The following is a 25,758-nucleotide window of genomic DNA, read 5'->3' as shown; positions in this document are numbered from 1 at the left end:
CCAAAAGTGAGTGATGCCTTTTTCACTCCTATTGAGAGATGCAGGCTGTTATGCTTCTAGTTTGAGCTGTTACCACAAGGAATGTAACTTACAAAAGCAGCTTAACATGTTGAAAATACAAAGGGGTATACCCAAGCCTATTAAAATATTCAGGGTTATAGCTAGGTCTGAATCTATTCTCATTTATGCCCTTAATCAAATTGTAATCTAATATGAAATGCCTATATCCAGCTAAGTGAAACTCTTGCTCACTGAAATATTTCGACTGTGTTCCAGACTTGAGCTAGAGACACAGATTTTTCCAGTCTTTTCCTCAGGGTATTAGAGAATGCCACACACCTTTTATTCACTGTGTGAAATCATTGTGAAAGCTAAGATCTGCTGTGAGTTATCACCTCTGGAAAGACTGCATTATCTGCCTAAAAATACACCTGTAACAATGGACAAAATGTCCCACGGCTTCACTTGGTTTCCAAAACATTTGTCAGATACTGCAAAATTCTGAAAACCAAATAACCACCTCCAGGAATCTTATGTGAAATGAGAAGATTTTACTGTCCTTAAACTTATATAAAATAGGCAGTTTCATAGAAGGTGAAGAAACATTTGAGATTAAATACATCCTAGTAGACTCTTTAGCTTACAGTTTTGTGAATTTGAAATCAATCCATGACTTCATCAATTCCATTCTAGAAAATAATTCAAGTCTAAGGATATCAGAACAAGCTTCATGTGTTAATCCCTCTCAAGCCTAGTACCAACTGGTATTATGTTGTTAAAAAGGAGCGGGTGAGTAAGGGGGGTGTGTGTGTGGGGGGGGGTGTGTAGACATAAATATTCAGTCTGGATCAATAGTAAATGAAAACTCCAATCCACTTCTGTAGTCATAAGATGGGAGATGTGACAAGATTCCTCCAGAATCTTACAGTAACAAGTGTGCAGTTGGTTGCCCTCTCTGGATGAGAGTTTCCCGTATGATCCACCAAGACAAACTCGTCATATAATAGCTGTGTTTTGGGGGACTTCTTTGTGTTTTTCTATTGTTTTGTTTTGTTTGGTTTTGGTTTTCTTTTCTTTCTTTCTTTCTTTCTTTCTTTCTTTCTTACTTTCTTTCTTTCTTACTTTCTTTCTTTTTCTTTCTTTCTCTTTCCAGATATATTACCTACTATACTTTAAAAAGTGCACCTACTTGAAAAAATTCTCAAAATACCATTGAAGGGCAGTAAATGTAAAATAATTTGAATCCTCATTCTAGGATGGCTACATATAGTCATTTAATAAGGCTGCTGATTATGATCATAGTTCCATTCCAGGGTAAATACTTATCTCATTTATTTATCAGCAGATAATATGAAGAATTTTTTACCTTCCTTCATGTGTACCTGCATGAAATGCTTCATTTGCCTGAATAGAAGGCTAATGACTGTAGAGTAATAAATAATGAAATCTGAGACCAAGGTAATATAAATGCAGAAGCAACAAAAATCTGAGAAAACAGAATGCTATGGCTAAAAAAATGAAGTCTTTAATTGTAAAAAATGCACAAACAACTCAGGGATGGTATGAAAGCTTTACATAAGCCCATCTGCTTGCAGAAGGGAGCTTCCTATGTAAAGAAGTCCTGACACTTTGCTTTTAATCAGAAACAGTATGATTTTGTTGGAATGATGGTGTTAGAGTCCTGTGTTTATTTGTTTATACAAATATTTATTCTTTACACTATGTTGTCAAATTAAATTCCAAACTGTTTTAGTTTATTTTCAGTTTACAAGAATTAATTGAGGGGCAAAAATGTTTCATTTTTATCGAACTGTAATGGCTCAGGGAAATGGTTGAACACAATTGCAATCTTTAAATATTTATCTGTCTTGGGCTCTACAGTTGGATGATACTTAGTTTAATCTGTTTACATTTGGCTTTATTTTCAGGAGTAAATATCTCAGGTCAAATTCAGCTTTATTCATGAAATGTTCTGAATTCTATCATTTACATCAATGAATACTAAACATACTGATTTTAACAAGATGTAGTGAATCATACTTTCAAGTGTTCAGCCCATCTCAAAGTTTAGCTCATAACGTGATTAATCACATAATAGCATCCTTGCTAACGTAACAAAATACGAACTCATGGCAATAACAAAAATCCCCAGGATCTTTTCAGGCTGAAAAGTGTCTTCCTGACCTCAAACCAGTTTGTTGTTCTAGTGATCTTACTGTAGATGAAGAAGAGGGAGTGGACTGTTCACATACTGGTGTAGCTAAGCTCTGTTTTCTCCTGTGGGAAGACTGTATGTTGCACTAGGGACAAACCGCCCAGGTCTTGAGACAACAATGTAGCTGCATTGCTTTTGCAGTTTACAGACTGCAAACAATAATGTTATAGGAAGGTGAGGTGGGAGGGCTCACAGGCAGAAAAATGTCTGTCTGCGCTAATGCAGCTAAAGGAAAAACGGAAATTACAACATCCTCACAGAGGATGCAAAAACACTTCTATTTTCATGAACTGAGGGTCGACATGGCTGAGAAGAAAGCTGTATTTCTGTGTGAAATACCAGGTGAGGATCATTGGTTAGGGCACACCAACTACACACCATCCTGTGCTCTGGCTGTGTGCTGAGGCAAGGGCTTCTCTAAGAGACATGTCATAGAGAGAAGTGCTGAAATATCACAGAATAAAGAAGCACAAATTCACTTCATCAGAGTCTGTCCCAGAGTCTACCAAATTTCTCTAGCTGAATCACTTCAATGTTGTGCAAGTCTCTGCTGTAACAGCAATTTCCATGCATTGAAAGTGAAAGTCTACATTTCCAGCCTTTGTTATGCAGCTCTATTAACAGGTACTGCAATTTGTTTCTTCCAAAGCACCAAACAAATAAATTATTCAGATTAATGATGCTCTAACTTTTTAAGTACTTCTCTCTGTTCATAAAGTTATATTAAGTAAACATTTTCTCTGTCCTTCACATATTTATACTTATTCATATCTGCCTCTAGCAGTGACACATCTGTGGCTAAACATCAGAAGACACCAAAGCTTTATAGAAAAGAAAACAGAAAACATAGTTTATTAATTTGGTGATAATAATAAGGTTCAATTATTTTACTGAAATGAAAAAGTAATTTCTAGAACTAACATATAATGTATATTTATATACATTCAATTTCAATAATTGATAATTTATGTATTCAAGTTGGTATTATTTATTTACTGAAAATTTAAAATGTATTTCTGCAATTGTCTACTAAAAAAAGAAAAAACCCAATACCAACCCCCCCTCCCCCTTCCTGACTTTCCTCCCCAAATTCTCAATTTATTGGGGATGCAGTGAATTTTGTTTTCTTTACAAATTGTAGCGTAATTATCATGGCTGGAAAACAATCCTTGACTGAGACAGAAGCCTTGGAGAGCAAAGAGACTCTGGGCATTTTAGCACTAATGGGGTAAGACAGCCTTGGGTTAGGTTTTTTTCTGCCACTCACCTTTAGACCACAAGTACAAGAAACAAGCGGGCATTCCTGAATTGACTGGATAGAAAAATTTGCTTTCCCTAGGTCAAAGTAATGTGCTCTCAAAAATTTCACTTATACAATTTGTATCTATCACATTAACAGATACAAAACTCTAGTGAGGAAAAAAAAAAATAGGCTGAATATTCTCAAACACATATAAATAACTAAAATTCAACCCAGGGAATATTACATAAACAAAGACAGAATCATTTTTGCTGTTAGCCATCTCATCTGAGTCTAATAAACACATTTTACAAAACCCTAAAGCTTTTGTTAATGAATTACAGATAAGAGACCTCAAATGAACCATGGATATTTTGTGTTTTTCTTCCTTATTAGGGACCCATCACAAGGGAAATGTAGGCAGACTCTGAATCACTAGAACAACGTGGGCATGCCAAGGAGTGGTAACACAAGGGAGCTCAAGATTGCAGCTGTGCTTTGCTGCTGTGTTCATAGACAGGATACATAGGCACATGAGATGAGGGAATTTTTTATATCCCCTCTTCTCCTTGTCCACCTGAAAGCAATAATGAAAGTATGATAAATATTCATAAACATTCACTTTCATCTGGGAGGCCTTCTGGGGATCTGTTAAATTCTAATCTACATGACCAAATCTATAATTATTTTAGCTTCATCCTCTAAAACTAGTTTCCTGCACCAGAAAACACTGTTGTACCTTTGTTAACACATAATCTCACTTTGACACAGAAATTAGATGTTAACACATCAGCCTCTTTGAGGCAGTGATCTGGTAGGGTTTCGTACAGCAAACACTGTACAAAATCTAGAGGATTGCAGTTTTCATGAAATGTAGTAACCACAGGCATGAAGTGTAATAACCACTGTCTTCCAAGCATGGCTGGAAGTGGTAATGGAGGTGATGTTCTGGACTGGACAAATATCAGAGTCTTGAACAGCAGGAATCCCTGTCCCACTGAATACTGAATAGGCTGGATAGTCAGCTCCTTACCTTTTTCTTTCTCAAAGACTATTTAATGCTTTGGCACGAGAGACATACAGACAGTAAAATATTATTCTGGGAGGGTTTCCAAAAGGTAGGAGATGAATTTTTAATTTGAAGACTATGGTGCAGGAGGGAAGATGCTGTTTCTGGCTGTCTTCTACAATGACAGGTTCAAGAGAGGTTTTCAGTTTTTACGCGGAGAGAGCTATTTGCTTCTGCTTCGTAACCTGGGGAACAGGACATATATATTGTATCTTTTTTACACTTATGTTTACCTATTAGCCAGCTCCTATAATTCCTCTTTGGGAAACAGTATCTGTGCAGGAAGCCTAAGTGCTTAAGATTAATTCCCCGGCCTCAAAGCAAAGTTTTTGCAATGCTCAGAACAGTGACACTAGAGTGGCTTTACTGACGTTGCACACTAAATGTGACAGAGTGGTACACTCTGATGTGGCAGCTAAATGTGACAGCTGATACCACTCTACCCAGAGGTTTGTTTCATCATCTGTTGAAATTAATACCCTTTTACTTACCCTTAGAGGCATTTGATCCTACTGAATATTTGACTTTCATGTGAGGAATTTGTCTTTTATACTTCAGAAAACAGAGAACTAAAAAGAAGGCTCAAACACAGTTCTAAAAGGGATTTTATACAGGGATTTATACAGGTATTTCTCCTTGCATCAGCAGCAGTTGCATAGAACAGGTAAAAGTCCAAGAATTTCACAGGCTTGCAATGACTTTGGAAACACTACTTTTGGTGATTTCAAATATTTTCAATGTGTGATACTTGAGACTGGATTTTCAGCAACTTCTGAAGACCAAGACACTGCCTAAAGTGTCAAGTATATATGTCAAGAATTAATGGAGCCAGCTTTTATGCTCACATCTGAAAGAAATAAATTCTTTCAAAAGATACAGAAAAATTAGGTGCTTTAGCAAAGCACTTATGAGGAAGGATACTGATGAATTCAGCAAATGAATATAAGGTATGCATATACATGGGATAACCACCCCCACCACCCCCCATACTGTGTTATCCAGATTCCAATTTCCTTTATGAAGTAGACAGCTAGAATAATTATTCAGCTCTTTGGTGCCTCAGTATTTTTCAATCATTTTCCCCTAAGTTAAAATCAAATCATTTGTAATTCATCTGCAAAGTACAAATACTATGCAAAGCAATTTTGAAGTATAAAGACAACTTTTCACAATACTGTATACTGCAAAAGCTGTAACTAAGTCTAAAATAGATTTTTTTTTTCTCTTTGACTTAGCCATATGAGGAAGTACAATAAAACAAAGTGAGTGAAAAACAATGTCCTATATATTTATAGATTGGTTATATATAGTCCAGCTGCAAATGCAGAAGTTCAGTTTCTACAGTTCTTCTTTAGTTTTATTACATCTTGAAGGCTATGAGATAAGTAACATTATTTTTATGTAGATTGCTAATGCTACTCCTGTTAGATGGAAGACAGAGAATTCAAAGGAGAAATAATTATACAAAGAAGATTTGACTTCTTCCATTAACTTAATATCTTTTCTACAGAGGAGCTTCTCTTTCTGTAAGATCAGCATTTCTCAATGCTGTTCTTTCTCTTTCAAGAATCCTTCTGTATCTTTCCCTTTCATATAATTGAAATCAATATTGTCTGCTAAAACTGCTTCTTAAATTCTGTTCAATGAAGAGGAGTGATAGAGTGCAATGGAATAGTAATTAAATCTTAAAATTTGAATTTTTTTTCTCCTCATGACAAAAACTTACTAGGCATAGTATTTTTTTGGAAAGGTGAAGTAAAATGTTGCATAAAAATTATTGACCAGCTGTCAGCAAAAAGGTGATTCAAGGACCCTAGTCCCTCTGACCTCCATTGCCTTGGGATTTTTCTAATTAAATCAGTCTGCAATTGCATATAGCTAGGTATAAACCTCAAGCCACAATTATAGCTTGAATAAAGCTATACAAAGAGGAGGAGAAACCTTTATGTGTCTCATCCTTGATGAAAATATCACTTTTGATAAGCTATATACATTTCACTTTAAAATAGAATTGTTCCATTATCCAGCTAATTCAGTCATGTGAAAAGTCTTCCTCTAAATCCAAGCAAAAAAAAAAAGCTTTTTCAGTATTTATTTACCTGGATGGTTTGCTGGAGGAATCTGTCAGTTTTTCCATTGACTAGTGAGCTAGTCACCTTAGCAGGGGTATTCCTGCCACATGACTCAAACTCTAAAAACAGGAACAAGAAAAAATATGCTGTATTTTACTGCAAATTTTTTCACGTTCAGCTGCAATTTTGTTTTATTTATTTACAGTAGGGCCTTGATGGAATAGCAGTAAAATTGCCTGGAGTGCTATGCATCATCTTAGTAATTACAGATAAAATCTGAAAGTGTTTATACAGAGAAAAAAAATCCAGCTGTTGAAATCAATGGGTTTGAAATTCTTTGATAAAATGACTTGGTTATCTGCTTCACTAAATGACTAAGTAAATTTTAGTCTTGTGCTCTTGCCACATGGAAGTCTACTTTAGCATTAAATAAAAATTTTATGATTGGGTAAAAATTGGTAATCATCCCAAGACATTACTGAAAAGACAACTTTGCTTCAGAGTCCTCTACAGATTTTGAAAATCCAAATGTATTAAATGGTTGTCCCTTGTTAACGCCATTGTGTTGACTTCATCAAGGAAATCCATTGAAATTTTAGGCAGGACATCTGCTGTGGGGAAGAAAAAAGGATTTAAATCTTTCTCAAACTCATATCTATCAAAGTATGTATTACAATTATCTTGTAATATAGTTCTTACTAATTTTTGCAGTTCTAACATCAGGTTTACTGGTCTATAGTTTCACTTATCACCCCAGGAACCTTCACACTGTAGTAGCCATTTGCCAGCTGTCTGGTGTTGATGTAGTCTTTAGCAAGAGGTTATATATTCTGCAGTTAGCAATTCAGATATTTCATCTTCAAATGCATTTATAAACACTGGCTGATATTTTCCCCTATTATTTCTTTTTACTATATCCTCTTTTACTGCAAAAATAATATAGGATAGGTATTCAAACCACCCATCTTTTTCTTCTTTGTGGGGTACTAGGTGAAAGATGTAAGATCAGGGCTCAAGGCTTTGAGGTCTTTATCATACCTACTATTTGACTGTATAGATGTTTTCCCTTCTAGTAGCTAAATTCTCATGTCATTTGTTTTTGGGAATGCCCAGGACTAAAATCTTACTTGTAATGATCAGCTAAGTACCCAGCTCATGTCTGTATCTGCCTAAAACTGATTTTAAGTATTTTTTCTACCTGTCTCACCATCAGGATCAACTCCATTGGACATTTTTGCAACTTGCTATATAATTTATCTTCCCTTACTGCTCTCTTCAAAACAGGAGTGTTGCTACCTGTTTCAACAAACTCACTTATTTAATAATCTTAGAATATAGAAGTGTCCTCTAGCATGTGAGAGACCATGCTGTAGATCCCTTCTATGTGATAAAATTTTAAATCCTGCTGAACCGGATCTCTAATTGCCAGAATATAAGGTAAGGTTTTTTCAATTATTCTTACTGTAGAATAGAATAATTAAATAGCCACTGCAATGCTCTTCAGACTAATGGCTGAGGAAGTAATTTGGGACTTGGAAACCTGGATTCCAATCCCTGTACTAATGAGTGTTTAAAGTTCATTCTATTAAGTGGTTTTTTTCAGAAAACCCTTTAGGTTAGTGGCTAAAGCATAGAGCTAGGAGACGCACATTAAAACTCATCAAGCAGAAGGAAATATTGACCCTATTTGTTCTGCAACTTGGGCATATGCTGGGCAGGTGAAACATTGCATGGGCACTCCTGCATCCTGTTTGTCCTTTCTTCATCTCCTCTCCATTTTTGCAGGGAGCAGTGATGAATTCTGTGCCCCAGGAAAGTTTGGACGTGGGATCTCTCCTGGGTATTGTGTGGTAGTATCTCATTTCCCTGACGTGCCATCATCCTTCACAAAGCAGTTGCCTCCTGGCTAGCTTAAGCTCAGGTGTTGCTTTTCTATTTTACAGTTAGGTGATTAACTCTTCAAGTATGTTAGGTAAAGTTTCAAATTGTAATCAGCAGGTAATGGGTCCTTATTATATTAGTAGCTAGATACCCAAGAACAGTCATAGTGCTAAGAAATGCAGCATTTACAACCACTGCTGATGTGGTGCACAGCTTTTGAACCTCTAATTCAGGTCAAAGAGGTCAAGTGATGTTCTGTGGAGCAAGGTCTGTATTCACAAATGAAGAGTTTCACTGGTTAACAATTTTAAGTATCACTTATGTCCTAGAATAATAGATTTCATAATTTTATGAAATTATGTAAATTATTATCAAGATACACTTGGGTGAGAGACAGTGTAAACCATGATTAAGAAATTCATCTACTAGGAAATTTTCAGGAAGCAGAAATTTACAGCATGCAAGCTTCTGAGCAGTTATTCAGAAACGCAAAGCCTGAAATGAGAAAGGTGTTCTAGGATACGTAATAATTGCCTACCTTAAATGAGCACCTTTTCAAATTAAATTCTGAAATTGAGAAAATACATTTACAAAGAAAAGATTGCAAACTAACCATATTTTGTATTCTCTTCTAATAGTTCATTTTTTTGCCAGTGGTCTTGTGTGCTTCACTGATCTTCTATAATTTCTCAAGTATCTGGATTATTATTACAACTTTATCCCAGTTTGGTCATACATTAGTGCTCCTTTGGCTCACTGAAAAAAACTAACAGGAGACAGGCAATTTAGTGGCTAAAAATCATCCCTTAAACACTTCACTTTCAAGGTATTCCAGGCACACAGGGATTCAGAGAAAACTAAGACAATGTAAGAGGATTTTTTATCAAGTTATAAAAAGGCTGATATTGTCTGAGCCAAATAAGAAAGTTCTACTTATATTAATGTAAAATATGTATCTTTACCTCCATGATCAACTGGAAATGCTATCGCAATAAATATCATTTCTACATGCAGGAGCTGTGGAGAAAAATACAAACAGTTAATTCATGCTTATTTATTAACTCCTTATTTAGAGTTAAATGCCTATTGTTGTTTTCATTTTGTGATCTCATTCTTTCATATTCTGAGGTTCATCAGTGATCTCATTCCTCCATATTCTTTAGTTTGTCAAAATGAACAGGACTCTCCTTAGTAAAACAGATTTAAAGGGATGACTTTAGCATAAGAAATTTCTAGAATTACACAAAATTGTTATCAGGTAATAATATTCTGTTCCGGGACATTACTAGAAAGCTATATTGTGTCAGGCAACTATACAAGCCAAAACTAAGGATTTGCTTCCTGTAAGAAGTAGACAAAATCTTACGCTTTGAGTCTCCTTGCCTGTTTCATTCATGAACATGTTCACACAATAAATACATTTACGCAATCTCTTTACACAGAAATACAAGAGTACTACAGCAGCTGGACAAACTCAGTAATATTGTGCAGAGTTCTTCATATTTCTCCTTGAAAGTTCTTCTCATCTACATGGCTTATTTTTGTCCACTGTGATATTGTTACTGAGAATGTACTCCAGTTTTCCAGGGCATCTGATTTAACTATTAAATGCCCGTTTTCATATATTTTCTTTTTTCCCAAATTAGCCTAATTCCAATAGTTTACTTTTAATGTATCTTATTGATATTATTTACACTCAGGGGAATAACCTGAACTCAGGCTGGAATACTCTTCTTCTGCCTTGTACTTAAAAATAAAGTCTCATACTAGAAATAAGAAAGAATACCAAATCAGGTAGCACAATAGTAATTGTCTTCATTTTCAGAATTCCTAAGCACCTGATATAATTGTCAATTCAGCAAAATATGTCAGTCAAGAAGTTCCAAAAGATCTGTCATACCACCTCCAAGAGTTTGACATAATTTGCAGAGTACCTGAGCCATATTCTTCACAGGTATAACAGAACCAAATCTGTCCCCTTGATTGCAGTGCTCTGTGACAAGTATTTTTAAAAATGTGGACATTCATAAGCCTCCTGAAAAGTAAACTGGGTTAATCTTTGCTCATGCCTTAACAGGATAGAGGATGTTAAGAATGAGCTCATCATTACTAATCCTGTGTTCTTTGCTTGGACTTTGGAGATAAGCTTGGTTTCAACAAATGACATAAAAGTAGGAAACAACTGCTTTAATGTAGCCACAAATGAAGAATTTTTAATGTTCTTTTACAAAGTCACCTGAGGTAGGAATATTAGACATCACTGCAGGTAACTCAGTGAACAGCTTCAGTATGCTGTCAGAGATAAAGATCCATATAAAATAACAGGATGAAGAATAACAAGAATAGCTTAAAAACTTTCAGGACACGTCAGTAAGCGTTCTGCTCTGAAAAGTTGCCCTGGACATTCCTTCTCAAGGAGGTGTTTCAGTTCTAAGTGTGACTAAGAAATGGATAATATACATTGGCCAGGTATAGAAAACACTCTTGAGAGAAAAAACTACATGGACTTCTCACTTCTTAACTTTTTGAGTGGCCTTCTCTTGTAAAACATAATGTTATTAAAATAGTTTTTTAAAATAAAAAATAAATGAAATATTAGACACAAAATTATTCAAAATTTACAATGGGATTGGGTTTTTTTCCCTAAAATTTTTCCTGAACCTTTACAAATTATTATCTTGGGAGTTTGATCTCTAACGTCAGAAAGATTAGAAAGTGGATAGGGTATCAATTTAGATTTATAACTAGTGTTTCAAATAAGAGACCTTGTAGGAGGGATCCAACCTATTATCTCATAGCAGTCACTGCCAAAACTGTTACAGGGCACATCTGAGACCAGACAGGTCTGCAGATCCTGTCAGCCTGCTGCATACTGGAGATGCACTAGAAAGGGACTCCCGCCAGAAGCAGAGCTGCTTCCTTGCTCCACATTGATCCAGCCACATCAATCACCAGGCTTTTGTCACCCACAGCATTCAAAGTCATGCTGAACACATGCCCTAGCAAGGGGAATGGGTTGTCCCCTTGTTTACTGCCAAGTCCTGAGCACCATCCATATACCAAATGTTGGATCAACTTCCATCAGAGATAGGATACTCTTCTAAACTTGGGGTCTAGACACTGTCTTCTCCTCACAGATTGCAAAGAGGGGCAGCCCTGGTGCTCACAGGCCTTATCTGCTTTCTGTAGCTGAGAGGAAGGACATGTCAGCCATCTCCATCATCTGCTAAGGACTTAGATCAAGCTTGTAAAAATGACAAAGAGCAAGTACTTTACACCAGTAAGCCAGTTTTTACTGTTCAGGAGTTAGTCTAAAATGGTATTTTTATTTTACATAGATTAAATATGTTCCCAGAATTTAAAACTGGCATTTAATTACAGGCATTCTTGCATTTTAAGAAATTCAGACATGGTGACACTCAAATTGAGACAATTTTTTTGTGTATGTGTTGTATTTCTGGCCAAAACATCACTTCTCCTTTTAACCACACTTTTCAAACATTGTCTCAGATATTTTTTAAACATCTGCTGTCACATCAATTTAGGAATTGCAGCTTTTTTTATCTCTCATTACCATTCTTTCCACCTCACATAATTCATCTCTGTAGTTCCACTATTCCTTCACAGTGACTAGCTGTCTTGTTTTCGTTTTTAACTCTGCTGCCATGAGTCAGTTTCACATTACAGACCAGAGAGACCAGTAAGCAATACTGTTCTACTTAAATGGCTTTTACCTGCTTACAAGGAAATTGTTTATGAGCATACTAGGGGGCATTTTCATGCAAGTTCACACTTTGCATCATAATAAACAGAAATTACCCTCTTTCCTCCTGTGTGTGACAGTGCAGTCACTTCCAGTGCTTTAGCGCCCACCTTCCCAGCCTGTCTGCAGCCCTGTTATTACATAAGTACAAAAGTAGAAATAAACATATTGGCAGAGTTTGTGCCTACCAAAAGCAGCCACTCTTCTGCAAATGTAAATCACTACATTTCATTAGAAAATGACATCTATAATTGTTTGTCTTTTTATTAATGCCTTCTAGTGTGTCCTGTATTTCAATTGCTGCAGCTCTATCATCCTCACCTAGAATCTGCAATTACAAGGACAGTTTTCAAAAGTAAGGCTTTGGACTGTGTCTACAAAACACATGTTTACTTGTGCAAAGAGACACTTCCGTAGAAGGACATGAGCAAATGTTAGCTGGCACATACATTTGATCTGTGTAAATGCTTGCTTGTAGAAATGTAGGCATTAAAACAGTTGAACTATAGTAGAAGGAATAAAACGGATTATTTTCCACAGAGTAATTAGGTAATTCAGGTTTACATCAAAATAGATTAAGGACTTCTTTTTAAACTCTGATGAAACTAGAAACTGAAAGAGGTTTTGCGGTTGTAAAAAATAGAAAATAGATTAACACATATTTTTATAGTAGATGCCATTATTCTCTTCCATATTCCATAATCCTACTGCTAGACTAAGCCACCTAGAACCTTGCAAACTTCTGCATTTGTCTGGGAGATCCAGCCCCACAGGGCAGCACAAAGTGGTCTGAGCAGAGACATTCTTGTGCCACCCTTTTGGTATTTATGTGCATTGGATAGATAGCAATTCATCAGTGCAGAAGCAGAAAGGACAGTGTTCACCTGCAAGTCTCAGCTGCCAGACCTCAAAGGCATGAATGTATTTTTTGATTTTCCTGTTTAACATTAAATTTAACACCCTCATAAAAGGATAAGCAAAATGCTCTGTTCTAATCCCTCATGCATAGAAGGGAACAGGAAAAGGGCATGACATGGAAGCACTGCTTACAGTTGATTGTTTGAGAAAGTGGAAGTGGGCTTTATTGATTTATTTTTGTGAATAAACATAGACAAACATTTTATAATATAGGTTTTTTTAATTAATGCCCCATTTCACTTTGTAAATAAAATTTGTGGATATTTGAGTCAAATAGAATGTTTTTCTTTCCTTTTTCTGTTATGCAAAATGTGCTCATAAAGAACAATTCATAAAAATCCTGGTGAAGTTGAAAAAGAAATTATTGAAGCTGAAGTGGCTCTTCAGAGTAAGTAAAGAGTGCATACAGAGACTTAAAAAAAATTATTTTAAACTAGCAGAAATATAGCAGCTCCACCTCTTGGAAAAACTGTCCTGTCAGTTATGTAGCATGTGCATGAGAAGGGCAATAGGGCGAAAACTTATCCAAACTGACACATATATTAGCTCAATGACAAATGAATTTGATGGCATTTAGCTTGTAGTGAATCCTCCTTTTCCCACATACCTAACATTCCTAGGACAGATGACACGCTGAATTTAACATGCAAGAATAACAGTGACTACAGGTCACTACAGGTGACTACAGGTTGTCATGTTTTAAAGTATAAGCAATCCTTGAATGTCAGATTAAACTCCCAGAGATTGTCAGAAATTTCTAGCAAATACCATACAAGTCTCAAAATTCCAGGGCAATTCTGAAAGTAGCTTTAGGATCTGGAGTTCAAAGAGTTGTGTGTTTCCCTGAACATTCAGATATTGATACTGCACTGAAGCAGACATAGAAGCCTGATTATGAAAAAGTCTGGAAATGACCAACTGGTTCCTTTGGCTCATCCAAAGGGGACAGCACTAGATGCTGCTGCTGTTTGGTGAGTATATGCACACTGCTTTTGGAGAGCTGCCTGCTAAAGAGCCTCTCTGCCCTTTCCTGTGGGGGTGGGGTCCTGTTCCTATTCTGATGAGAGTGACTGATTTTTGTTTAGACATGTGACTTGGGTACCTTCCTGCTCAGTGACCTGATGAATCATCTCAAATGTCATAAGCAGACATAACCAATCTGTTCCTCATAAGGGAGGAGATTGGTTGTTTCTTCCCTTAAAATACAGCTTGATTTTTAGGACCTGCTCTCTGAGATGGAGTTCATCCAGGGTGGCAGAAAAGAAAATAACCTTTTCTTTCTTAGCATGTTTGAGCGAAGAACATCCAGATACATATATCTTAGATTTAAGAGGCGAACACAATAGCTGATGATATTTAAAGGAAAATATTATGCTTCTACCCCATCTGGAGAGAGTTCTGAATAGAACCATTGATTAAGTGTTGGATTTGTAATTGTGTCCTTGTCCTCTGTTCACACTTCTGGCTAGCTGAAGCTCTGCACACTGGCTTGCTAAACCCTGTAATCCACATCCCCGAACTCCAGAGTGCAGACCAAGGGCCTAGAAACAAGGTACATGGAGGTGCATGTAGTTGTTGACACTCCACCCATCAGAGAACATGTCTTGCTGAATACTGGAATTATGTTTTTGAAAAGACTTTTCATTGTAAAGTAGTGTGTAACACTTCAAAGACTTGTTGCTTTCAACACTGCCACCTGCACTGCTATTTCCTGAGACAGAACTGGAAGATCTTTTACCTATGTGCCTTGATCATTCTGCAGTAATTATTACAAACGGGAAAATGGATTCCTACTATGAAAGGCTTTCCATTCCAGAAGACAGGCTTCTTTGAGACAGAAAAAGCTAGTTTTATTCAGACCAGCTTCAACACTAATAAATTTTCGATATTAGTAAAATTTTCTAAGAACATTCAGGCCATACTTTGTAACAGTAACAGCAGAGATTTCATAATTTAAATAGGAAGATCTTTTCCAATTTGAATTTGGTTTTGATCTTCTGAAAAGATAAATAATCTAAAATACTAGTCAGGGTGAAGAAACCACACTGTCTATATATTTTGAATGCTTGCATCAGACTACTCTAATGTAGATTATATTTTGAATGTGTGAAGAATAATAACTTTTTAATTTAAGAACAATATTTTTTAAAAAGTAGTTGTTCTGTTGAGAAATTGTCTGGTTATCCAAACTCTTTAAAGCAGTCTGCAGTGCTCTATGTATTTTAAAAGCCACTTCGCTAATACAATAGCTACTAATCTCATATATTGGGTTGCAAAGATTTCTTTACCCATCTGGAAGGAATTAATTGTAATTCTGTAGAAATTCTATGTTCTGAATAGGGTAGGATTTCATGTGAGAAGTTGTAGTTTAACTCCAGCCAGCCAACAAACCCCAGGAAGCTGCTTGCTCAGTACCCCACCAGAGAGATTAGGAAGAGAATGGGAAGGGTAAAAGCCAGAATACTCACGAGTTGAGATAAAGACAGTTTAATAGGGAAAACAAAATCCATACACTCAAGTGAAGCAAGACAAGAAATTATTTCACTGCTTCCCATGGGCAGGCAGGTGTTCAGCCATCTCCAGGAAAGCAGGGCCCCATCATGTGTGGTGCTTGCTTGGAAAGACAAATGCCATCTCTACAAATGCTCCCCCTTCCTCTTTCTTCCCCCCACCTTTATGTACTGAGCATGACCTCACATGGTCTGGAAATCCCTTTGGTCAGCTGGGGTCACTGGTCCCAGCTGTGTCTCCTCCCAACCTCTCATGCACTCCCAGCTTCCTCACCAGCATGCAAGAACAAACAGCAGAAAAGGCCTTGGATCTGTGTAAGCCCTGCTGAGCAATAACAAAAACATCTCTGTATTATCAACCCTGTATTCAGCACATGTCCAAAACACAGACACTGTGAAGAAAATTAACTCTTCCACAGCTGAAAACAGCACAAATGTATTTTTGTTTTTTTCTGTTCCTTTCACTTCAAAATTAGTTTTGATAACTAATACTGTCTAGTCTTTTCCTCAAAAAACCAGCAAACTTTTGGTTGAGTAATATTGAAACCAGAGAAGTGAGAAGAATTATACTTCAGGGAATGAAAATTTTATAAAACTTCCCATCAAGTTCTGGAATATCACTTCAAATAGTTTAGCTGTACAGCTTACCCAGCCAGAGCCAGCTTGAAGCAGAAGCTGTTTGAGTAACTCCCTACTTTAATAAATGCTTCCCTGTCTTCTACCACCTCAGAAGTGCTTTCAAGTAACATGAGTGTACTGTTTCCTCTGCAGCAGGTAAGGGTGAGAAGAAAGGGAAATGTGAAAGGTAGAGGAGGGTAAAAATAAAGTACTGCAGACATAGCTAACTTGGAAGGAAGGAGATGCTCTTTCCAAACTCATTTCTCAAACCAGCCATTTCATAAATTAGAAAAAAAAGCACATAAATACAATCAACTGTATATTTAGTAGGAAGTGTAACTGCAGGTAACATAAAATTGAACATTTGCTTTCATCTTTTCCCTGCTTCCATTTGTTCTGAAAGTGCATAAACTTTCCAGACTTGTTAAAGAAATAATTTCTGTAAGCAGGACCACAACGTACATTGATATTTGTGTACTATGAGCACATCCATAAAACTCTAGATGTGATGATGACAGCACTAAACAAACAGATTTTTGTCACAAGAGATTTGAATGTGCTGCAGAAATTGCAGTCTTTCAGGGTATCAGGAATGCAGAAACAAATAGAAAATCTCCCAATAAACACAAAGAAGCAACCTTACATTTTATATGTGTTTTGAATTCTGAGGGCTATGGGCTGGAAGAACCTACCATTAAAGACTTGAAAGCACTCATAAACACCTGATTAAAGCAATGCCCATCTTTCACATTTTACAGCCTAATAAGGGAACTTGTTATTAAGTAACCTTGAAGGAACTTTCCAAAAAAAACAAAGAAAATGCAAATCTATAGCAATTCTGTTCTTAAAGCTAAACAGAGCACTGATGATAAAGTATCTATGGGGGAAAAAAACCCAACAACCTTATCTTTAAATCATGGGCAAATTTAATTATTTTGAACCAATTGCTACATGAATCACAGATGACATATTTTACAGAGAGAAAAAGCATGGCTAACATCCACCTCTGCAAGGTATAATCTTATATTTAGATGTAAGTGCTGTCTCACTGTATTTAACAGGTCAAAATGTTGCAAAAATGACATCCTGCACAGTTAAAAGTAAATTCTTACACTTGATAATCCCATATATGCTGAAAGTCACTCTGTGCTCTTATACAGGCTGAAATAGAAAAAACTACCATTAAATTAGCATTTCAATAATTGTACTGAGTTATCTGAGTTCCATTACAAAACGGCAACAATTTGTGAGCATAATAAAAGGCAGTCTGATTAAACATAATTTGAGGCACCTGCTAAGCACCTGAATCAGCTGGCTAAAACAGTATTCATGTTGATGCATTTAGCTAGCTATGAAATTCTTTAAAGGCGGCAGTATGCCTTGATAATGAAAAAAAAGCAAAGGAAAGAAAAGAAGTCATTAGGTTTGTGTGACCTTCAAGAAAGGATGAAAAGTGAATTAAGTGAAGAAATACTTTTACCAGGTATTTTCTGGACCACATTCAATATTTTCAATATGTATAATAAAAATAAAAACTGCTTTTAGTAAAAAAAAAATAAACCCCCATGCCTTAATGCCCCTTAACTAGAGAAAGGGCATGCAGCAATTCTAGATATTTCTTAAGCTACATTCCTATGAATGAAGACATCCCCAGCCTTGAAAACTTTTGTTACTGTTTTAGAGCTATCATCAATCCAGTGCCCTTATGTGCCACATCCTACACATCCCAAAATACAAAAGAAGGTTTCAAACTGGACCGGACTTGCATTTCCATTGGTGGTGTTGCTGGAGAAGTAGAAGAAAGTGCAGAAAATTAGTCATGTAGAAAATCAAAAGTAGAAACAGCAAAGCAAGCATCCTCCTAATATGTAATTGTATTATCTGTATGGAGTCATAGTATTTTCCTTGTCCCTTTAATGTGGAACATTATCAAAGGGTCTTGGAAATAAGCATAGGTACAGCAGAGGTGGTATTCCAATTAGGGTATATAATTACATGACACCAGACATTGCTGGGGTGAAGGTTAGAGGGGTCTGGTGGGCAAAAGCCCTGCTAGATGGTATGGAAAAGGTAATTTACACATGTGGTTCATGCAGTTAGTTTCCATGCCCATCATCTCAGCAGCTATACTTGCAGTTATTTGGTATGGTCTCAAGAGCACTTTTATTGATGTATAGATACACTTGAATGATCTTATATTACCTTATATCACCCTGGTGTTATCTCTGTTTTTATTAATGTGACTCTGCCTTCACTGAATGACACCTTTCAGTCTAATATTGAGCTCTGCAATGCCTATTTGTTGTTTTTTTTTTTTTTTCATTGGACAAGGCTTTTTCCTTTGCTGCTTTCTTAAAAACTCTAGGTGTTGTACAGATTATGCTTCGAGAATGGAATTTTCCTAGGCTTTTTTTTTTCTCTCTGTTTCCTTCTATTTACTGTCCTTCTATATTTTTGAGCCTATTATGAGTTCAGAATTCTCAGTTATTTTAACAGGAGCTTGGCATTTGTAGGGGCAACAGGGTAACAGCCAAAGTAGCTTTCTAATATCTTTTATTGTAGTCTGTATTTGTTGTATCTCCGTTGTATGTTGCTATGTGAGCTTTTCAAATGACCAGCTGATCCATGTCACTTCAAATATTTCATAATGGTTTTTATCCTCCCAAAAAAATAATTTTTCTTGTGTCTGTGGTGTTGCCAGTCCTGTTGTTAATACAGTTTAGCTCAATACTGCTTGGCAGTATTTATCTTGTTGTTCCAATTAGAGAGGTTAGGAAAAGAAAAATCTGTTTTCTGAATATTTCCATTAATCATAATTATCAAGTGAGATCTGCAGTAACTGTTTCTCTCTTTATATTCAGGTGTGCATGCACATGCATGTAGACATACTCATGTAAAATCAAGCTTTTTGGCACAGCAGATACAGGCCTTATGACAATCAGTAAGAGCAGTCCCACCCAGTATATAATGAAAAGGTAGGAAAAACCCCAAAGTTTTATCCCAAACAGATAATGTTTCTTTCATAGGCATTCACTGTTGCCATGTTAGCATGACTGGGCAATCCTGAGCTGCCACAGTAATTAATGTGAGGTACAAAAGAATGTAACAATTAAGTTTGAATGAAGAATAGATTTTTTTTTTCTGAAAACAAGTACATTCATTCTTTAAAATGAACTTCAAAATTAGTTAGCAATGAAAGATAAAACAAATAGCTAATTTCTGTTCTTTCTCATTAATCATGCCACAGAAGGGAAGGTTTATTAGCTCTGAAAATGAAAAGTCTCCACAATTCTTAGTTTATACCTTAAAATTGTGATAAAATATCCCAGACTGCACAATGAGACTAAAGTGAAAACCTGGTTTATCAGTTTTCTAGCAAGCTGTGTGATGAGTATGACCTCTTGTGTTAGACATGGGAATATTCATTTTTTTTTATTCACACAATGAAACAACCAAGACAGTAGACTACATATCTAAAAGCTTGTAACAACACTGTCCTTGCATTTCAACAAATAAACAGGATAGCAAGAGGTACAACATTTGGGACTCGTGACTTCTATATAGGAATTAGAAAAAAAAATGCAATCATTTCCCCAGCATAAAGATAGCAGATATTTTAGTATAACAAGGCCTTAAAAATATTTTTTTCTTCTTCTTCAAAATTCTACTGTAAGATTCTATAGATGAAGTTACAGGACAGAGCCTTGGTAACTTCTAAACAAAACACGGAGATTACAAATTTCTTAAAAGGCTTTTCAAGGTAAACTTGGTCATGAGAATTTATATCCTGGTAAAATGTAAGCTTAAAAGAAAGTACCTTTAAGCAAAATTAAGGACACAGCATGAACAGAAAAGGAAAGATGGAACCTTGCCTACCTAATTTTTAGCCAGTTCATAAAACATGTATTTTGAAAGCATGCTTCAGCAAGACTGAAGCAGAATAGTAGAATAGTAGAATTACAGAACAGTAGAAGCCCAGGTTTCCTGGGATTTTAATTTCCAAAGATTCCTGAGATTCATGTGTGTTTCAAAAAACAGGCAAAATGGGACAAGTAAGACAGAATTCTAGCACCACCTTTTTTCAAAGAAAATGGAATATCTGACGCTGTGCTAAACAGCCTATTCACTCTTAAGAATAAAAGCACCTTTTATCTTGGCCATTGGTGTTCAGGGAAATTAGTGCAATATTGAGCATCCAGATACACCTCAGTGTAACTTAAAAACTAAAGTACTTTATCATTTGTGTAATGAAATGTGTGTGGATTTTTATTCAGAACTTGGTTGTAAGGAAAATTTTTATTTATCACAAGACATTATGACTTTGTGTATCATATATATTCCCACTTATGAGTGCTTTTTCAAAATAACATACTACGTAAACATGACTAAATTTTGGTCTGTCTCTAAATAATTTATCTATATTGCAATCCATGATATTTACTACATTAGGGAGGGTTGTTTTATTGTGCGGTGATACATGTGCTCGCTTTAAAAGCTACATCTTGATTAGGAATTAAGTTTAAAATTTTATAACAGAGCATATTTAAAAACGTTGCTAATGACACTGCCTCACTCATCTAACCTACAACTCATCTAAGGATTTCAAGGGAAACTGAATGTCACAGGAGACACAGAAATTACAAGGATGCAGGCTTTTATCCTAGAAAGGCTTGGTGGATTTTGTCTTTAACATTGCTGAGAAATTAAAGATGTAAGGAAAATCTTCCTTGGATCTTCCATGGCATCAAAAAAAAAAAAAAAAAAGAAAAAAAAAGGAAACTCCCTTTTATATATAGTCTTGCCTAGTTGACAGTAGACAGGAATGACACAGCTCTAACAAGATAAATCACTTCTCATTTTCATAATTATTTCCTTAAAAAATCTTTCCTTAAAAAAACGCAGAAAGCAGACTTTACCTGATGTAGATAGACATGGCTCTGCCTAACGGAGCTGCCAGAGCAGATTACTCAGTGGGGGCTTGGGAGGCAAAGAAAGGGGAAAAGGCAAAATGGCAGTAGACAACCAACTTCAGGACTATGCAGGCAGTGCATGGCAGGGAGCCGGAGGTGGAGGGGAGCTACTCAGTGACACCGGTGCCGTTTCACGGTACAGCTCCTGCCGACCCGGCGGAGCAGGTCTCCAGCCCTCGAACCACCCCCGGCTGCTGCTGGCCTCACGCCCCGGCTGCGCCTCTCCCTCCTCCGCCTGAGGGAAGAAGGAGCAGCCGGCAGAAGCCGTGCGTCCCCCCACCCGTCCTTCGTGACAGGCCCGGGATGTGCCGGGAGGGCCCCCCGCTCCGGGCCGCGGCCACGGCCACGGCCCCTTCCAGCTCTCTGCGGCCCGGAGCGGCGGGCGGCGAGCGAGCCCGACGCTGTGTTTTGCAGGGCGGCGGCGGCGGCGGCGCTGCTGGACAGCTCCGGAGCGCGACGCGGCGCCCATGTTCCGGAGACGGCGCAGATGTGAGTGGGAAGCCGGGGAGAGCCGCTGGGGAGAACCGCGGCGGAGCCCCTTCGCCGACAGGCGGGGGAGATCCCGGGAGCGAGCGCGCTCCCCGCCCCCGGGAAGCCCCGGGTTTCCGCGGCGCGGGCGGGGCGGGCGGGGGGCGAGGGCAGCCCTCACCTGCGGGGGGCGGGAGGCGGGAGGCGGGATCCCCGCGGGCGGGGGCCCCGCTCCCCCCGCTGACGGCGCGGCCGCTCCGCCCCTGCCAGGTGACGTGATGCCCGTTGTTTTGGTGCGCCCGACCAATCGGACGCGGCGGCTGGATTCTACGGGAGCCGGGATGGGCCCGTCGTGGCGGCAGCAGGACGCTCCCCTGCCGACCGTCACGCATTGCGCAGGGTGCACCACCGCCCGGTCCTCCTGCGGCTTTAACGGCCCCGGCATGGACCCGCCGCGCCACTTCCCGGCGGGCTTCGGCCCCGAGCAGCAGCACCAGCAACAGCAGCAGCAGCAGCGCCTGCCGGCGCCGCTGCACTGCCAGCCGCACGGCCAGGACAAGCAGAGCCTCCAGCAGCAGCAGCAGCAGCAGCAGCAGCAGCAGCAGCAGCAGCAGCAGCAGCAGCAGCAGAGCCCGTGCCTCCAGTGCAACAACTGCGCCTACTACGGGGCTGCTGCGGCAGCCGCCGGGGATAACCTGCCCCTGCTGCTCCGCGCCTCCTCGCCGCTTTCGGGCGCCTTTCGGACGCACTCCTCGCCGCTGTCTTCCGCCGCCTCCTCCCGGCACGGCAGCCAGCTGAACGTCAGCGAGTTCACCCCGTCCAGCCATGCTGGCGCGTCCAGACAGCCTCACCAATATTCCCAGTACCACCAGTGCCATAGCCTGCAGCAGCAGCAGGCAGCCAGCCCCAGCAGCAGTGTCAGCAGCAGCAGCACTCACCATCATCATCACCATCACCACCACCACCACCATCACCAGCAGCAGCGCCGGGAGAGCAACCCCTTCACCGAAATAGCCATGAGCAGCTGCAGGTACAACGGCGGCGTCATGCGGCCGCTCAGCAACCTGAGCTCGTCCCGCAGGAACCTGCACGATCTGGACTCTGAGTCGCAACCGCTCCAGGCGCCGCTCGCCAGCCCCGCCGCCGCCGGCTCAGCCCCCGCCGCCGGCAGCCCCGCCGCCCCGGAGATCGTGGTCTCCAAGCCCGAACACAACAACTCCAACAACCTGGCGCTGTACAGCTCCTCCGGCCCCGGCCCCGGCACGGGAAGCTCCAACAACGGCGGGGGCAAGTCCAGCAAGAAAAAGAACCAGAACATCGGCTACAAGCTGGGACACCGTCGGGCTCTCTTCGAGAAGCGTAAGCGCCTCAGCGACTACGCGCTCATCTTCGGCATGTTTGGCATCGTCGTCATGGTCATCGAGACCGAACTCTCCTGGGGCGCCTACACCAAGGTACCAGCTCGGGCGGCAGCCGGTCCCACCGCCCGCGGCCCCCGCCTCGTCCCCGTCCCGTGGTGTCCCCGCTCTCCGGTGGCGCGGTGCCTCCGGCCGCCTCCTCGGGCCGGGGTGGCGGTGGGGCGGAGCGGCCCCCGCGCATGGGTTCTCTGAGGAAGGGCTGTGTCTTTCTCTTGCAGGAGTCTCTGTATTCCCTCGCTCTGAAATGCCTTATTAGCCTCTCCACGATTATCCTGCTCGGGCTCATCATCGTGTACCACGCAAGAGAAATCCAGGTAACGTTTCCTTCTTTGGTCCAGGGCGCGTTGCTGGCTTAGGTGGGGGGTGCGAGGTGGTTTGTCCAGGGGAGCTGTGCTGGTAAGTACGGGGCACGTCCTGCCACTTCAGAAAGCAAGCCTGGTCTCTGCAAGCCTGCCGAAGTTGGTGAATGGACTTCAGCCCTGGAGACGGGCACCAAACGATGGGCAGAGAGCAGCCAGGAAGCTTTGCCTGCTAGGGAATTCTGCCTGCTAGGGACAGTCTGACTGCAGTTGTGCTATAGGATTGCCTAGTCTTAAGGTTATAACCTGCTTTCTAGGTGATGTGCCTGTCGTCTCCTGCAGCAGATGCGCAGCAATAGTCTTTTATTTTTCAGTGACTAAATTTCATACTGTGCGTTTTCTCTTGATGGTAAGGTTAATGGTCTTCACTGTGCAAGGTATGTAATCCTCAGTGAGCTGTCTGAAATAGGAGTATACTCAAGGACAGTGTTTAAAAGGAGGGGAAAAACTGATATTTTACTTGTTTTATTTAATGCTATAGTGTCTAGGAATGTGACCAGAGAAAAGTGTTGGGAAGGATAGGGCTAAAGGAAGGAGGAACATAATGGTCAAAGCTGTAGAATAAATCTCACAGATACTGTCGCAGGTTCTGTCCAGGTGACTTAGTCCTAGTTTCAGTTGCAATTTTTTTGACAAAGAAATTAAAATGTAGCATTTCAGCTCAACCAAACTGTACAACAGACAGGATTCAAAGTTTTGAAGGGAAAAATACCTTACTCATAGATACAGTGCTTTTGCTTTTCCAGAGACTCCTTGAGCTGAAGACTGAAATGTCAGGTTTCAAGGGCAATGAAGACTTTTCCACTGGTACCAGTCAGTTAAATAAAAAATAAAAAATTAAGCATTGTATAGTACAATTCTTCTTTTGTTTCAACATGAAATGGTACAGTCTCCTACTTAGGGTAGTTTTTGAAAAGTATTATGTCACTGAAGACTTTTTGCCAAATTGAATCCAGTTGTACAGTCTTTTTACATGCAAAACTTCTTTGCCTGGCTCAGAACCCAGTTTTTCTGCATTAATGTCAAAGATATTGAAAGCTGTTTAATGATATTGTATTGAATAAACAAATGTTCTGGAGAGAGAGCAAATTTATAAACTACAGGACTACTGATGAACAGATTTCTTTATCAGTATAAAAATAAATAAGTAGCACTTCTGCAGCGTGGGAGCCTTATCTGGTGTATCTTCCCACAAATGTTTCTTCAGGCATGAAAAGCAAAGCTTGGAAGAAGCCCTCTCTAAATGTTTAAAATATTCTATGTATTTTTCAGGAACTTTAAGTGAAGAATTTTATAGAAGATAAATAGTTGAATGAAATAGTTGAATGAAAATGAAATAGTTGTAGGTCTGTGCAGGTACCCCAGCTTATACTGAATAGTTACTCCAAGATTCAGTTGTTTGTTGGGTTTTTTCAGGCAAGGAATTAAAAATTTTCATTGTCTTAGGAATCAGATCCCTTATGGATCAGAAAAGAAATATTTTTTAAAAATTGTAATTCCTTTTTGGTTGTTTTTTTTTAACCAACTTCCTCATATATGCAACTCCATGGCAGAAGTTGTGCAATCATATGGCTTAATCACGGTTAATGGAGTTTTCTGTGCTGCCGGACAGAGCACAAGTATACCTGCCTGTAAAACAGCCATACCCCATGTTTCAGAATGAGCAACACCAGAAACAGCAGTAGTCATGACAGTGCTTGGAGGAGCTGCAGCTTCAAGGGGTTCTCTCATTCACATCAAAAGTGAAGAGAAGTTCTCTGTTTCAAGGAGTTTATTAGAAGGAAAGGATATAGTACCCTCTGTAGCTGTTATATATCTACTCACTTTTGAATTTAAGCATAGTATGTTTTTCTGCACACACTTGACTTTTGAAAAACATGATGAAAGTGCAGGACAAAGGCTATGTCAATTCTATGCTAATAAAATCTATGTTGCACAAGACACCTGGGGGGAAAAAGGTACCTTTAAAATCCCTTGGCTAAGTTCATAATATACATCATGTTCTCCAGGCACAAGAAGATACTGCGTAAACCTGATAATGTGATGCTTTTTAAATAAGCTTTAAAGCAGACTGTTTTCTGAAGGCAGATGTGTCATTAATTCAAGCAAACATTCTGCTCTGTGCAGAAGAATGAATAAGGTTTGTAGAACAGAGCCCGCAGTTGGTTGATTGTGTCCTGGAAGACTTTTTGCACCAGCTATTTGTCAGTCCTGTTCCCGTTGAAACATTATTTTCTGATTATTATCTGAAACATAC

At 39.1% G+C, this 25,758-nt stretch overlaps 1 protein-coding gene across 3 annotated transcripts in view; it reads left to right on the top strand.

Annotated features, from left to right (window-relative positions):
- Positions 1-22,002: 22,002 nt before the first annotated feature.
- Positions 22,003-25,758, top strand: part of KCNN2 (potassium calcium-activated channel subfamily N member 2) — a 71,513-nt gene continuing 67,757 nt past the window's right edge. For all 3 annotated transcript variants that reach the window (XM_059874155.1, XM_059874154.1, XM_059874156.1), the window contains exons 1-2: positions 22,003-23,178; positions 23,361-23,456. In XM_059874155.1, coding sequence (XP_059730138.1) covers positions 22,003-23,178; positions 23,361-23,456 — 1,272 coding nt within the window. The remainder of the gene's footprint in view (positions 23,179-23,360; positions 23,457-25,758) is intronic.

This window comes from Haemorhous mexicanus, chromosome Z (genome assembly GCF_027477595.1).
Source record: "Haemorhous mexicanus isolate bHaeMex1 chromosome Z, bHaeMex1.pri, whole genome shotgun sequence".
Taxonomy (NCBI): domain Eukaryota; kingdom Metazoa; phylum Chordata; class Aves; order Passeriformes; family Fringillidae; genus Haemorhous; species Haemorhous mexicanus.
This window is presented reverse-complemented; position numbering and strand designations above follow the sequence as displayed.